General features: G+C 44.9%; 1 protein-coding gene across 4 annotated transcripts in view; it reads right to left on the reverse strand.

Moving 5' to 3' along the window:
• Positions 1-13,991, reverse strand: part of APLP2 (amyloid beta precursor like protein 2) — an 84,318-nt gene that overhangs the window by 18,961 nt on the left and 51,366 nt on the right. For 2 of the 4 annotated variants that reach the window (XM_046014573.1, XM_046014572.1), the window contains exons 4-7: positions 5,184-5,296; positions 4,077-4,273; positions 3,546-3,754; positions 2,245-2,412 (exon numbers count right to left, since the gene is read on the reverse strand). In XM_046014573.1, coding sequence (XP_045870529.1) covers positions 2,245-2,412; positions 3,546-3,754; positions 4,077-4,273; positions 5,184-5,296 — 687 coding nt within the window. The remainder of the gene's footprint in view (positions 1-2,244; positions 2,413-3,545; positions 3,755-4,076; positions 4,274-5,183; positions 5,297-13,991) is intronic. The other 2 variants (XM_046014575.1, XM_046014574.1) reach the window with 1 other exon arrangement.

The raw sequence follows: 13,991 nt of genomic DNA on the forward strand, positions 1-13,991 counted from the left end.
CCCAGTTCACTCCCAATTTCCCAAGCCAGGGCGGAAGGGCAAAGAACTTGCTGGTACAACTTGCTGTGTAATATTAGAGCTAAGTGGAGAGCCAATACCAAACCCAGTGAATTTCAATTCAGAAATAAAGTCACCTAACTTCCAGAACTGTGTAGCTGTAACACAACACTGAAATAACTGTGTAACTGACAAATGCTACTACAAATTAGTCAGCCACTCCAAAGTTCTGCCGCCAAAGCATCTTTCCCTTAGCTTTAAACCTAAAAGCTGCGACTAAAATCTTGTCAAGAATGTCTGGCTCCTACATAAGTTTAAAGACGATCGCCACAGCCAATTTTCAGATTAACCAAATTAGAATACACAGCTTCACAAGATGCCTTCCCCGTGATACTCCAAAGTTCAGCTGGGAGAATTTCAAAGCCCTGCAGTCCATCGGTGCCAATGAGCACGCTGCCATGCACGTGCATGGCAATCAGCAATGCACGTCTGCAGCTTAAAGGCTTATGTGCTGGAGACAGTCTTCGGTTCCTACCACTGGGCTGGATAAAGATAATACAAAACTCAAGCTGCCTCCACCCCTTGGAACAAAAAGGTAAAGGCAGAGCAGCCCCAGAGCTCTGCTGGGACCCAGACCTACAACCATGTCCTTCTGTCCATGGGAAAACAACCACTCAAGAAACCAGCGCATTTGCCCACCTCTGACCCCTCCAGGGAGGGGCACACACTTGACCAGCGGCACAGTGAAGCTTCTAGGCTCTCAAAGCACTCAACCAGGGACCCCACGGATCTAGGAACACCAAGCTTCTCTGTGGCAAGTCTTCCCTACCGTAAGCGCTGGGAAACTACAATTCTGTAGACTGCAGAGCCAGGGATGCTGCAGAGGACAAGCATTCCATCACAGGTGCCAGCACGACCTACGTGATCCTCTGGGAACGGCCGTCTCTCTGCTTTCAGGGAGATCTTTAACAACCCCAATTCCTCGGGCTTCACCCCCAAATAATGCGTTGTTGCACCTTAGTTTAAGTAATTTTACAAAGCAGGACGTAGCACAATAATTTGTCTCTGTCTTTCCTGAACAAAGACGTTTCTGCCACCAAAGTTCCCTAAGGACTCATATTGTGTCCACACTTTCAATTATTTCTAATAAAAACAGCTTTTCCACAGAGCAGCAGCTGGAGTGAAGGTGCTAAAAGCATACCCTATCACGTTAAGATTTAAAACAGCTTTTGGTGGGGGAGGAAAGAGGAACATGAAGGTATCTGAACGAAAATCCATCAGAAGCTACAGCCCAACATCTTTAAAGCAAAAACCAGAAAGGACCAGCAACTCCTTACTCTAACGAGTTCCAGGATCAGAACCAAGAAATCAGTGTTTCGCCTGAGCGAGGATTTTCCAAACACATGGACTAGCCAGCACTGTGAGGTAAGACAACAGGGGCCTGAGAAAGGGAAGGGAGTCACCACAGAGAAAAGCGTAAGTTCTCCTACCGGTGTCTAAGTGAACCCAGCCCAGCTGAACAAACCACTGAATGTCCTTTGTGACCAAAGGACACATGAACTACAATTCTTTCACTTCCTAACAGTCTGCGTGATCCAGCGTTGCCAAAACCCTGGAGAAACAGAGGCTACCGTGCAATTGCAGAGCTCGCTCCCTAGAGTGCATACATTAGCAAGACATCTCGATATTCTGGACTCTCGAAAAAAAGTAACCCTAGGGTCACTTTTCTAAAGAGTGGGCACCCCCTCAGCCAACACCATGGGGGTGGGCGACAGGTAGCCCCAAGATAAGAATAAGAGCGAGAAGCCCAGGAACAAGAACGGGCAGAACTCAGGGCTGCTGTGCTGACCATTCTGTGCCTCTCCACCACAGCCAGCCACGGTCAAGGCTGCCATCCCCAACAACACAGATGCGTGCCAGGAGCCCACGGATGACACGGCAGGATGTGAAAACAAGCCCCCGGGCTCTCCCACTGGGCCAGGGAGGGGACACACCACCAGCCACCAGCCACCGCCACCACCGCCACCAGACCCACGGTGAGCATGGGACACACAGAACTGGGCTCACGGCTGCCAACAGAAGAGCAAAGCCTAGATCTAGAAAGCACAAAGAGGAGGGAACAACGGACAGCAAACACCTGCGTCGGCAGGGAGCACGACACAGACGCAGTCACGAGGACGGCCGGGAGAGAGACAGAACGCCGGACAGGACAGGGCCGCGGCACGGAGCCCACGCGCCGAGACTTACTCATCGCTTTACACACAGCCATACAATAATCCTCAGACTCAAAATTGTTCCTGTTGCCTCCGCAGCCGCCATATATAAAGCGCACGCACTTTCCCTTGGAGAGGTCGAAGTACCAACGGGGCATCACGGCCCGGCAGGGCCCCGTCATCGCCTCCTGCGAGCAGACAGCTGTGTGGAAACGGTCAGAAGGTCAGCAGGACAGAGGCAGCGGCTTCTCGTGCTTCCCAACTGCTATTGGCCGGCGACAGTCGCACCGAGCCCCCACAGACACTGAGCCTCCACAGACGCCAAGCCCCGCCGGGACCTCACTGCCCTGGCCAGCTAGCTCACCAACTCCAGCCCATCGTTCAGGGGGATGCAGTCGTCCTCCCGTTCTGATGGAGTGCAGGCAAGCAGGAACTGAAAACAGCATTTCTCCCACTGTCTGGAGTCTAGACCAACACGGGGGGGATTCTGGGTCTCACTGCTCTGGGAGCCTCACAGTTCTGATCTGGCAAGTGGAGCCGTCTGCCTAACTTGTCCATCATGCTGGGGTCAAGGACCAAAGGAGCCCAGTGCAGGGGGAGAGGCTGCTTTAGTGGTGATGACCACAGGAAATGCTACTCAGGCACCTGGGAAGCATGCGTGGGCATTTTATGTTCTCCAAGGTAAGTCATAAACTTTTAGACTTGTTCAGTATTTCCCCACACTGAGTCCTAGATAATTCTTCAGAGCCAAATGGCTTCAAATATACACTCAGCAAGAGACTGCGTGTCAACAGCTCTAGAATGGACACAACCTTTTTTTCTCTTTTTTTGGGAACTGGCAAGATGAAAATCCTTCACCGGTAGGTCGTTAAACTCCACCCTCCCCATCACAGACATCTTCTAGTGGACGAATCTGGCAGCCTACAGATGGAACACAAGAACTAAGAAGTCACTTCCATTCTAGAAGGCCGGGGCTTTAGAACACTGAGGAGGGGCCTCCCTTGGGGAGAGAACATTTCGGGCTGCATGCGGAAGAACCCTGCGCAAGCACCTGATTCTCCGGTCTGGTCCTTCTTCTCTAGTTAGGTCCTTACAACGCAAATGAGAGTTTCTGATTCAATTTTAGATCCCTCCCTGGGTGTGTCTACTGCCAGACCCCACGGAGGCCTGGCCCCCCAGGGCTAATATAGCGCCACCAGCGGGCTGGTGAGCCGATCTGACATCCGTGCCCAGGAGCACCACCTCTCCTGTGACTTACCTGTGATGAATGCAGTCCAAAACTGTAAGCAAGTATTACCGAATGGATTTTAATGCCACAACTTTACATCAGGTTACCTTTAACGTCGTGAGTAATTTCCTTTTCTGAAATCGTCCCATCGCTGCTGGGTTTAGTCGGGCTCTCCTCATTGTAGTCATCTCCTTTAAAGGTGTCGTAGTAGTAATCACGGTCTTCCACCACTTCCTCCCCTTCCTCCTCATCCTCATCGTCCTCATCCACAGCTGCTTCTGTGAAGTCCTCCAAATCTGCTTCGGTAGGAAATTCACTAAAGGTCACAACAGAAAAGGAAGGTTAATATCAATTCCTATGTGCACAGCACAACAATGATTCTCTTCCCTATTCTGAAACACAAAAACAGAGGCAGGAAATAAGCTCAATTCACAGCTCACTGGGCCACTACAACCTTCAGCCCAGCTACACCAGCAAAAGGGTGGACCTGGTGGGCAGGGACTGCATTAACCTGCAGCAAGTCCTATGGCTAGAACAAAGTGCCAGCTGGCTCAACTCCTGCGGAACAAGGGGCTGTCCACTTTATCCAGAGGCGGGCACTGGCAGGCCCATTTCACAGGTGCAAGACAAGAGTTTACCTCTTGTAAATATCATAGTCTTCCTCTTCATCCTCCTCTTCTTCCTCCTCCTCCTCTTCCTCCTCTTCCTTTGACACAGTAGATTCAATCATCTTTGTCTGAGGGCAGCACACATACTCAGTGCCGTGAAACTGGTCTACCCCGCAAGGCAGCAACATGCCGTAGCGATATAAGGTCATTCCCTGAGTCAGACAGGCCTAAAGGAAACCCACAGGTCCACAAGAGAACATTAATACATTTGGTCAAGTAGTCCCTAGTCATTAGCTTTATCCAAAAGAAATGCCTATCAAATCACTATGTAGGGCGTCTGGGTGGCTCAGTTAAAAGGCTGCCTTTGTTTCAGGTCATGATCTCAGGGTCCTAGGAATAGAGTCCTATATCCGGCCCTGCTTCTCTGCCTACTTGTGCTCTGTGTCAAATAAATAAATAAAATCTTTTTAAAAAATCACTATGTAATGCTTTCTCTCATGGACACATCAATTTACTGTCAACAAGTTCTGATGCCATTATTTTAAGAAGATTTACAAATTTTGCTTAATGGGCAATGAGGAAACATCTTCTGAGCCAGGAATAATGAAAGCCCAAAGTTAGAAAAAGTTAAGGAAAAGGGAGTTCTTCTAGTAATTATCAATGCTGGCTGAAGGTGGTCAACGATAATTTACATTCCTCGCCTTGAGGGCATGGTGTCAGAATGTGACCAAAGACACTGACTAGTGATCCCACTTAACTACAGAAGGCAAGTATAAGAAAGACTATTTCTCCTCCCAGAAGAATGAAATGGCATCTAATCCTATCGGTGTATATGTTGAGACAGGGATTTTCTGTAACTGGCTATTTCTACTTTAAGTTCCTAGGGTTGGGACGGCCTCCTTGGGAACCCAACAGACAGCATCCTTGCTTTTTAACATCCTTAACTTGAGGGGCTGGGGAGTCCACACTATATTTTCCTATGAAAATACCTCCCCAAATATTTTTAATTTAGAAGATACAAGTGATCTTACACTTTGAAGAGATGAAGGGAAAATCAAATCAACTCGAAATCATGAGGTTTGGAAGAAAATGCTACTTTCTCTCTTAACCAGAAAAACACATGATCCATTCCTTTACCTCTTTGACTACAGTGTGCCAATGCTGGTGATTCTCGCACACCTCCATCCGCTCTTTGTGGAAAAACTGGCACTTTTCTGGAACTAGTAGAACATCACTTACGAATTCACCCACTAGAAGAGAGAAAGCTTTGTGACAGGCAAATCTGATGATTCGAGGTAGCAAGGACCCTCACTGAAGACTAGGACAGTTCTGTAGCAGGGGCAGGAGCAATCTCAAATGTATAAAAAAGCTGATGGGCCTCTCTCACCTTCCAAGGTCAACTGGACATTACAAATCCAGGCAAGCAGCCACAAGAGCTCAACATTCTGTCAGAGTCATGGTGCTTGAGACTTTCCTGAGTCTTCCCAAACTCTAATCCCTTACGGTCCCGCTGCAGGACTAACGCAACACATGATGGGTAGAACAGGAAAAGGACCCCCCACCTCCACCATTCCATGACCTGAGACACACACAGATAGTCCTCTGAGTTCACATGCATTCATATTCCTAGTCTCTTATTCCCTAATTCTGCTCACATTAGGTTTTGTTTTGTTTTTGTAGGATTTGTTCATTTATTTTACAGAGGATGGTGGGAGGGGCCGAGGGAAAGAGACTCTCAAGCAGACTCTGCGCTGAGCACACAGCCCAATCCCACAGCCTTGAGATTATGACCTGAATCGAAACCAAGAGCTGGATGCTTAACTGACTGCGCTACCCATGTGCCCCAATTCATGCCAGTTTTTTTTTTTTTTTAAGGATTTTATTTATTTGACAGAGATCACAAGTAGGCAGAGCAGCAGGCAGAGTGAGAGGCGGAAGCAGGTTCCCTGTGGAGCAGAGAGCCCAATGTGGGGCTCAATCCTGAGGATCCTGAGATCATGACCTGAGCTGAAGGCAGAGGCTTTAACCCACTGAGCCACCCAGGCTCCCTCATGTCAGTTCTAATAACAAAATGCCAAGAATCTCAGGGTGTTCTTTGGAAATACAGATGACTGTTACTTTGGCCCTTTGTGTACCTAAAGACACACAGCTCTAAGACAAAGCACTGTAATAAGTGAACTCTAATAATGCACTGTCATAAGTGAATCAGGAACGACTGCTCGACGGAAGGGAATGGGTGCTTCTGCGATGGAAAACTCTGGCAGATGCTACCTTTTAACCAGGTGACCAGCCTAACACGAGGTTTGTCACTGACAATGACAAGATGACAAATGTGATTTGCTAAGAAGAAAATATCACAATACAGTCTTTCTGCCAAAAATATGTCATGAGTCTAACCGTGATAAAACAGTAAGACAAATTCAAATTCAGAGATATATTTAAACAAATAGCCTAAACTGAAAAAATATCAAGACATGAAAGATTTTTTAAAAAGAAGGAATGGGGGGGCACCTGGGTGGCTCAGTGGGTTAAGTCTCTGCCTTGGGCTCAGGTCATGATCTCAGAGTCCTGGAATCGAGCCCCGCATCGGGCTCTCTGCTCAGCAGGGAGCCTGCTTCCTCCCCCCTCTCTCTCTGCCTGCCTCTCTGTCTACTTGTGATCTTTCTGTCAAATAAATAAATAAAATCTTTAAAAAAAAAAAAAGGAATTGGGGAACTGTTGATCAAATGTAACATTTCATCCTTTTTAAAGGAATGCTATAAGGCCATAATTTGGACATTCAGAGAGAAAATGTCCAAGGTATGATTTTTATATTGTAGTTATACAGGAGAACGTCCCTGCTCTTAGGAGAAATAAGCCGAATATTTAGAAGTGAACTGTCATTATGTCCCAACTTACTTTCAAAGGGCATAATAACAATAACAAAAGTTAGATAAGATGTGCACATGCGGGGTGCCTGGGTGGCTCAGTGGGTTAAGCCTCTGCCTTCTTCCCTTCTCTCTCTCTGCCTGCTTCTCTGCCTGCTTGTGATGTCTCTTTCTCTGTCAAATAAATAAAATAAAATCTTAAAAAACAAACAAACAAAAAACAGTGGGTTAAGATGTGCACATGCGTTCACACACACACGCACACAGAGTGGACTGATAAAGCAAAATTGGAAAACCTTGGTAAAGGATATAAAGGTATGCACTGTTACATTTTTTCCTATAGGTCTGAAACTTTTCAAAATATTAAAGCTGGGGAATGCTTGAGTGCCTCAGTTGGTAAAGCGTCTGCCTTCAGCTCCGGTCATGATCCCAGCCAGCATCCTGGGATTAAGCCTGAGGCAGGCTTCCTGATTATCGGGGAGCATGCTTCTCCCTCTCCTTTGGCCACTCCCCCTGCTAGTGGCTCACTGTCTCACATAAATAAATAAAATAAAATAAATATATATTTTTTAAAAATACAAAGCTGGAAGGAAAATACACATAGCTGTTCAAAAAACAGACCGTGATCTTTCAGAAATACACACTGACATATTTACAGGAAAAAAAGTACTATCTGTGATATGTTTCCAAATAAGCAAGAGTAGGTAGGAATGGGTCCACAGACAATGGGAGAGTGGCTAGCAAAGTGATGATCGTTTTCACAGCTGGACCACGGGTACGTAAGGGTTAATAGTATTATTTTTCTCTGTGTTTGGGCATGTTTGTAATTCCATAAGAAAAGGCTAAAAATACATCTATCATGGGGGCACCTGGCTGGCTCCATCAGTAGAGCATGTGATGACTTGATTTTGGGGTCTATGTGCCCATGTGGTATGTAGAACTTACTTTAAAAAAATATTCATGTATCAGTGGATCATCACCCAGAGATTCTGATTCATTAAGCCTAAGGTGGGACTCAGTGATTTTCACTGAACAAACATTACAGAGATTCTGATGCATCACCAATAATAACCGGTGCTCTACACCGGTTCTCAGTGGAGGAAAACAAAGAGAGGGAGAGAGGTGTGTGCTCAGTTCAGGAAGAGATGCAGTAAGTAGGGGCAGGAGAAAGGAAGCAGGCAGCTAACCTCTGGGGGTTTCCTTTCCTTTTTTTTTTTTTTTTTTTAAAGAGGAAGTGAATAGGAAAGTAATTTGGCCTGAGAAAGGTCTCAGGGCTTTGAAGTAGTGGAAAGTCTACGTAGACCCACTCCCTAGGTTTGTCATTGTGGCCTGGTCCTCCAGGACCGCTCCCCCCAGGCCTCAGACTCTGGGCACTAGAGAAGTCAATCCTTCCATGACCCCAGTGACAAGTAAAAGGAGTCCTTGATCTACTTTAAGGGGGGAGGTGTGCTCTGACATTACAAGCTGGAGCAGTAAACGCGCCTCCCCACATAAAACAGCCGTACACAGGGCAATGACATTTCACACTATTATTAGCACAAGGGAACTGGGGGGCCGAACAGCTCCACCTGACACTAACGCAGGAACACAAAGTAGTAAGTCAGACAGAGTGTTGCCCTGACGCCCTAAAGGCTCTAAGCTGGTAGAACACGGACATAATTTTTTTCAATCAACTAGGCACAAGCAATGCTTTAAAAAAACAAAATCCGGGGCGCCTGGGTGGCTCAGTGGGTTAAGCCTCTACCTTCAGCTCAGGTCATGATCTCAAGGTCCTGGGATCGAGCCCCCCATCAAGCCCCGCATCGGGCTCTCTGCTCAGCAGGAAGCCTGCTTCCCTCCCTCTCTCTGCCTGCCTCTCTGCCTACTTGTGATCTCTGTCAAATAAATAAATAAAATCTTAAAAAAAAAAAATCCCCATGGGTAATTGAGGATCTGCCTCTACTAGGAGAAACAATCCTGAGACTCGACCAAGTCAGAAATCACTTAAACTATGACATCCAACCACCAACTCATATTGTTTTAATGGGATCACCCTGTATTGACGAAGTAATTTTTATATTTAATTTATGAAAAAGGCAACAAAAGAGTATATTAAAAGGCAATGTATACAGGGTTAAATGCCGGGGTTCAATTTCAGCACTGTCGTTACTAGCAAAGTGGTCTTAGGCCACTTACTTAACCTTTCTGTGCCTCAATTTCCTTACCGAGTTGTAAGGATGAAATAACGTAATATGCGGAGCACAGAGAAAGCTTGGAGCAGAACCTGGTGCACCGCGCCCACAGAGCAGCAGGTGAGGGTGCTAGCTCTGATTACCGATGCTAATGTTGCTACAGCCTTGACCTGAGTAGCTTCACACAAAGCAAACTATACATATACCTATAGTTATCATACAGAAATCTGTAATTTGTAAAACCGCAATTTTGTGTACAAATGCGACATCAGAAAAAAATTTAAAACAGCAATTTTATTACTAGATATATAGTCTATTAAAAACAATAAACCGAGTTTAAAGAACACAATGGAATACTATATATCAGGTTAAAAACGAATGAAATCTACTTATATCACACCTTAGACACACCCCAAAATGATGTAAAGTAAAAGTTGTAAGAGGTCAAGTAGAGAACTATACCATTCATGTAAGTTTGCAAACACTAAAACAAATGGTCTATAGATACATACATATATAGAAGAAGTATAAAAACATGCGAGACAGATGGAAGGTGGAGGGGGGGGTGGGTGGGAGAAACAGGTGATGGAGATTAAAGAATATAGCTATCATGATAAGTGCTGAGTAATGCGGAGAATTGCTGAGTCACTAATATATCCATAACTAACTTAATACTGTGCGTTAACTACACTGGAGTTAAAATTTTTAAATTAGTAAAAACATAAATAAAATAAAGAAGCTACTTGAACTTGGGTTCTTCCCCACCCCTCAAAAACATGTGAGAATAACATGCCAACAAGGGGGCAGTGGTTCCCTCAAGAGCAAGGGAGGGAAGAAGGGAGGAAAGGGAAGGAAGTATGGGGCCTTGGAACATTTCAAGCAAACCTGGCACAATGTTGAAGAACTTGAATCAGGATGATGAGTACTGAGTGGCCATCATATTGTGTTATCTTTTCTCTGTGCTTCAAATACTATATTTCAGAATTAAGTTTAAAATGAAACTTTTAAAATGCCAGTGACTTAATAATTAACTCCATGCTATACTGCCAAATTAAATGCCACCAATCCTTAGCTATTCCATGGCTGAATCAATCTGTCTGACCTCTGAAAACCAGAAGAGAACATCACTGAATCTGACAAGAAACTAAAATGTAAAAAAAAAAAAGAATACTCTGAGTCAACAAATGCAATTCTAACAACATACTCTAAGGAAATAATTAAGCAAGTCAACAAAGATATTTACTGCGGTGTTAATATCAAAAACTGGAACCAACTTAAATGCCCATCAACAGGAAATTAGTTCAATGATGGTAGCTATATACAGTGGCATACCATATGGTCACAGGTTTGTGTCTATATGTAACATGGAAAAACTCCCATAGTGATTAAGAAATTTTAAAAATCATTAAAGAGATGGGGTGCCTGAGTAGCTCAGTTGGTTAAGAATCAAGACTCTTGGGGCGGGGGGGGGAGGGGAGAGAATCAGACTTTTGATCTCAGCTCAGGTCTCGATCTCAGGGTAGTGAGTTCAAGCCCTGTGTTGGGCTCCACACTGGGCATGGAACCTACTTAAAAAGAAAAAAATAAATAAAAATGAAAATCATTAAACAAATAAAGCAGGAAACACACCCCATATCTCTACCACTCTTCCTTCAGCTTGGTTAACTCCTTAAGGTCAAGTTTGTCTTTTATTCAAAGACATTTAACTCCCTAAGAGTAGCACATAATAGATGTTCAAATGTCAACCCTTAAAAAGAAGCAATAACCAAAGAGCACATGTAGTATGACCCCATTTAAGGAAAAAAAAAATGCATTTAAAAGCACACATATTTCCATGTGTGTCCAAAAAGAAAAGTCTTTTTTTCTTTTAAAGATTTTATTTATTTATTTGACACAAAGAGAGAGAGATCACAAGTAGGCAGAAAGGCAGGTAGAGGGGGAGGGGGAAACATACTCCCCGCAGAGATTCCTGATGCAGGGCTCGATCCCAGGACCCTGAGATCATGAATTGAGCCAAAGACAGAGGCCTAACCCACTGGGCCACCCATGCACCCCAAGAAAAGTCATATACACACCAAACTGTTAATCATGGTGCAAAAACTGGAAATTATTATTTTTGCTTCCTCTACCTTCTTCTATTGAAAATAAGCTTTTGGGGGCTGGGTGGATAGCTCAGTCAGTTAAGCATCTGCCTTTGGCTCAAGTCATGATCCTGGGGTGCCAGGATTAAGTAGGCATCAGGCTCACTGCTCAGCAGGGAGTCTGCTTCTCCCCCTGGCCCTCCCCTCCACTTGTGCTCTCTCTCATTCTCTCTCTCTCAAATAAATAAATAAAATCTTAAAAAAAAAAAAAGAAAGAAAAGAAAATAAGCTTTTTAAACAAGTAAACTAAAGAGGAACCCATTTCAACCCCAACATCAGTTCTGTCACTTCCCTGGTACTTTTTGGCATTTGCTACATTCATCAGAAGCTTCTAAGAAAAAACAAAACAAAAACAAAAACCAGACTTGGGCAGATCGATTACTCTGTTTTATAGAAGAACACTGAAAATGGTTTGGTTTCAGTTTAGAATTTTACCATTTATAACAATCCTCAATTTAATCAGACAGGCTGTTATAGACAGTGGCCACAATTTCCCAAATCACTGGACACAGAAGGTTGTATTGTTTTCACTATTTAAGAAGCTGATCAATGAATATGGCAACTTAACAAAACCTAATGAACTTGCGATTTCCTTTAAGCTGCACTCATGATCTAGCTCCAACCTCCACCCACGCCCTATGATCCTATGATTCTCTCTCTCTCAGACCGTCTCCCCATAAGCAGGGACATGACAGCCACCAGGTTTTAGAGCTTTTCCAGAGTTGCTTAAATTCCTTTTAAAAAGAACAAAGGTCGGGGCGCCTGGGTGGCTCAGTAGGTTAAGCCGCTGCCTTCGGCCCAGGTCATGATCTCAGGGTCCTGGGATCAAGTCCCGCATCGGGATCTCTGCTCAGCAGGGATCCTGCTTCCCTCTCTCTCTCTCTCTCTCTGCCTGCCTCTCTATCTACTTGTGATCTCTCTCTGTCAAATAAATAAATAAAATCTTAAAAAAAAAAAAAAAAAAGAACAAAGGTCGTGTACCCACTTGGGAAAGCCCTCAACACCAATACTCACATTTTTTTTTTTTTTAAAACCTACTGCAAAAGTACTCTCCAGCTGCAGATAGGAAGACAGTGTCTGTCGTGGGGCCTGGGAAGCTCGAACCAGGTGGTGGGGAAAACCTTCTGTCATGAGATGGAGCCAAAAGAATTGACCTGACCATCGAATGCAAATTTCTGCGAGGTCTAGTGGCCACCTAGACTAGCAGATGTCTCAGAGGTAAACAGGGCTCTGAGGTTAAAGACCCAGTATAAGGAATGCCTGCGTGGCTCAGTTGTTAAGCATCTGCCTTCTGCTCAGGTCAAGATCCCAGGGTCCTGGGATCAAGCCCAGCATCCAGCTCCCTGCGCAGCGGGAAGCCTGCTTCTCCCTCTCCCACCTCCCCTGCTTGTGTTCCCTCTCTCCTGTGTCTCTCTCTGCCAAATAAATAAGATCTTTAAAAAAGAGAGAGAGACCCAGGATAATTCTCATGAGCAGAAACACTCCAGGGCCCACGGTGGGGATGGGGTGAACTATGGATGGGCTGTCATGAATTCAAAGGTAGAAAACGAGCAGCTAACAGATACCTGTGACAGATAGTAAGACCCCAAGGTGCAGCTGCTGAAGGCAGCACCCCAAAGCCTCTGAGAATGAGAACTGTCCTTGGCAGTCATCACAGTCACACTCTCTGTCCAGATCGCCATCCATAAATAACCCAAAACAAAAACAGTCACGGGCTCATAAAGCTCTCTTCTTTTGGTACAGGAGCCAGCCTACATAGAAATGTCAGGGATGACTAACTCCTTCCCCCAAAATACCAGTTTTGCTTCTTCACACATCACAAACCCCGCCCTACTTGGATCATCTTACCTACCTACCTACCTACCTATCATTTACGTACATTTTTAGAGACAAACAGGAGTCAATGAGTAGTAGTAACCTAAGATACAAGGTCATTTTGAGAAGGGAGAGAATGAACTGAAACAGGTCACTCTGATGGGTCCTTAAGCATCAGAAGAGGGCAGAGCTGAGTGACATGAACACTTTAGGTTTGCCAGGCAGTAATTATCTTTTTTTATTGTTATTTTTTAAAAGAAGCTCTACACCTAAGACGGGGATCAAACTCACAACCCCGAGATCAAGAGCTGTATGCGCTAGCGACTGAGCCAGTCAGGCGCCCCATTAGCTAGGAATATCTTCAAGGGGGTCTCCGGGCCGAAGCTAACCATACTTCTACCATCACTTTGTTCCAACATGTGGTATTCGTCTTACTATGCACAGGAAGAGTTACTGTGGTTACTTCTGGTGAATAAAATGTACAGGACTCTTACTTTCTACTGCATCCAAATTTAGTACAGCCTGTATGTTAAAAGAATTCTGTATGGTTGTGTAACTCCCTGAATATACTATAAACCATTAAACTATAGACTTTAAAATGGGTGAATTATATAGAATGTGAATTACGGCTCAACAAACCTGGTTTTTTTTTTTTAAAGCAGAGACTGACTGGGGAGCCTGGGTGGCTCAGCTGGTTGAGCGTCTGACTCCTGATTTCAGCTCAGGTCATGATCTCGGGTCGGGAGATCGAGCCCCGCGCTAAGCTCTGCACTGGGCATGGAGCCTGATCCCCAGGATTCTCTCTCCCTTTGCCTCTGCCTCCACCCCTCCCTGCCTCTCCCTCTCTTTCTATCAAAAAAAAAGCAAAGACTGATTATTTATAGGAGGTGCTGATTACATATATATACTGAGGATAATGGAACTGGAGACATCAATATGAGCTAATATTTC

The sequence above is a fragment of the Meles meles genome, chromosome 8 (assembly GCF_922984935.1).
Source record: "Meles meles chromosome 8, mMelMel3.1 paternal haplotype, whole genome shotgun sequence".
In the NCBI taxonomy this organism is placed as follows: domain Eukaryota; kingdom Metazoa; phylum Chordata; class Mammalia; order Carnivora; family Mustelidae; genus Meles; species Meles meles.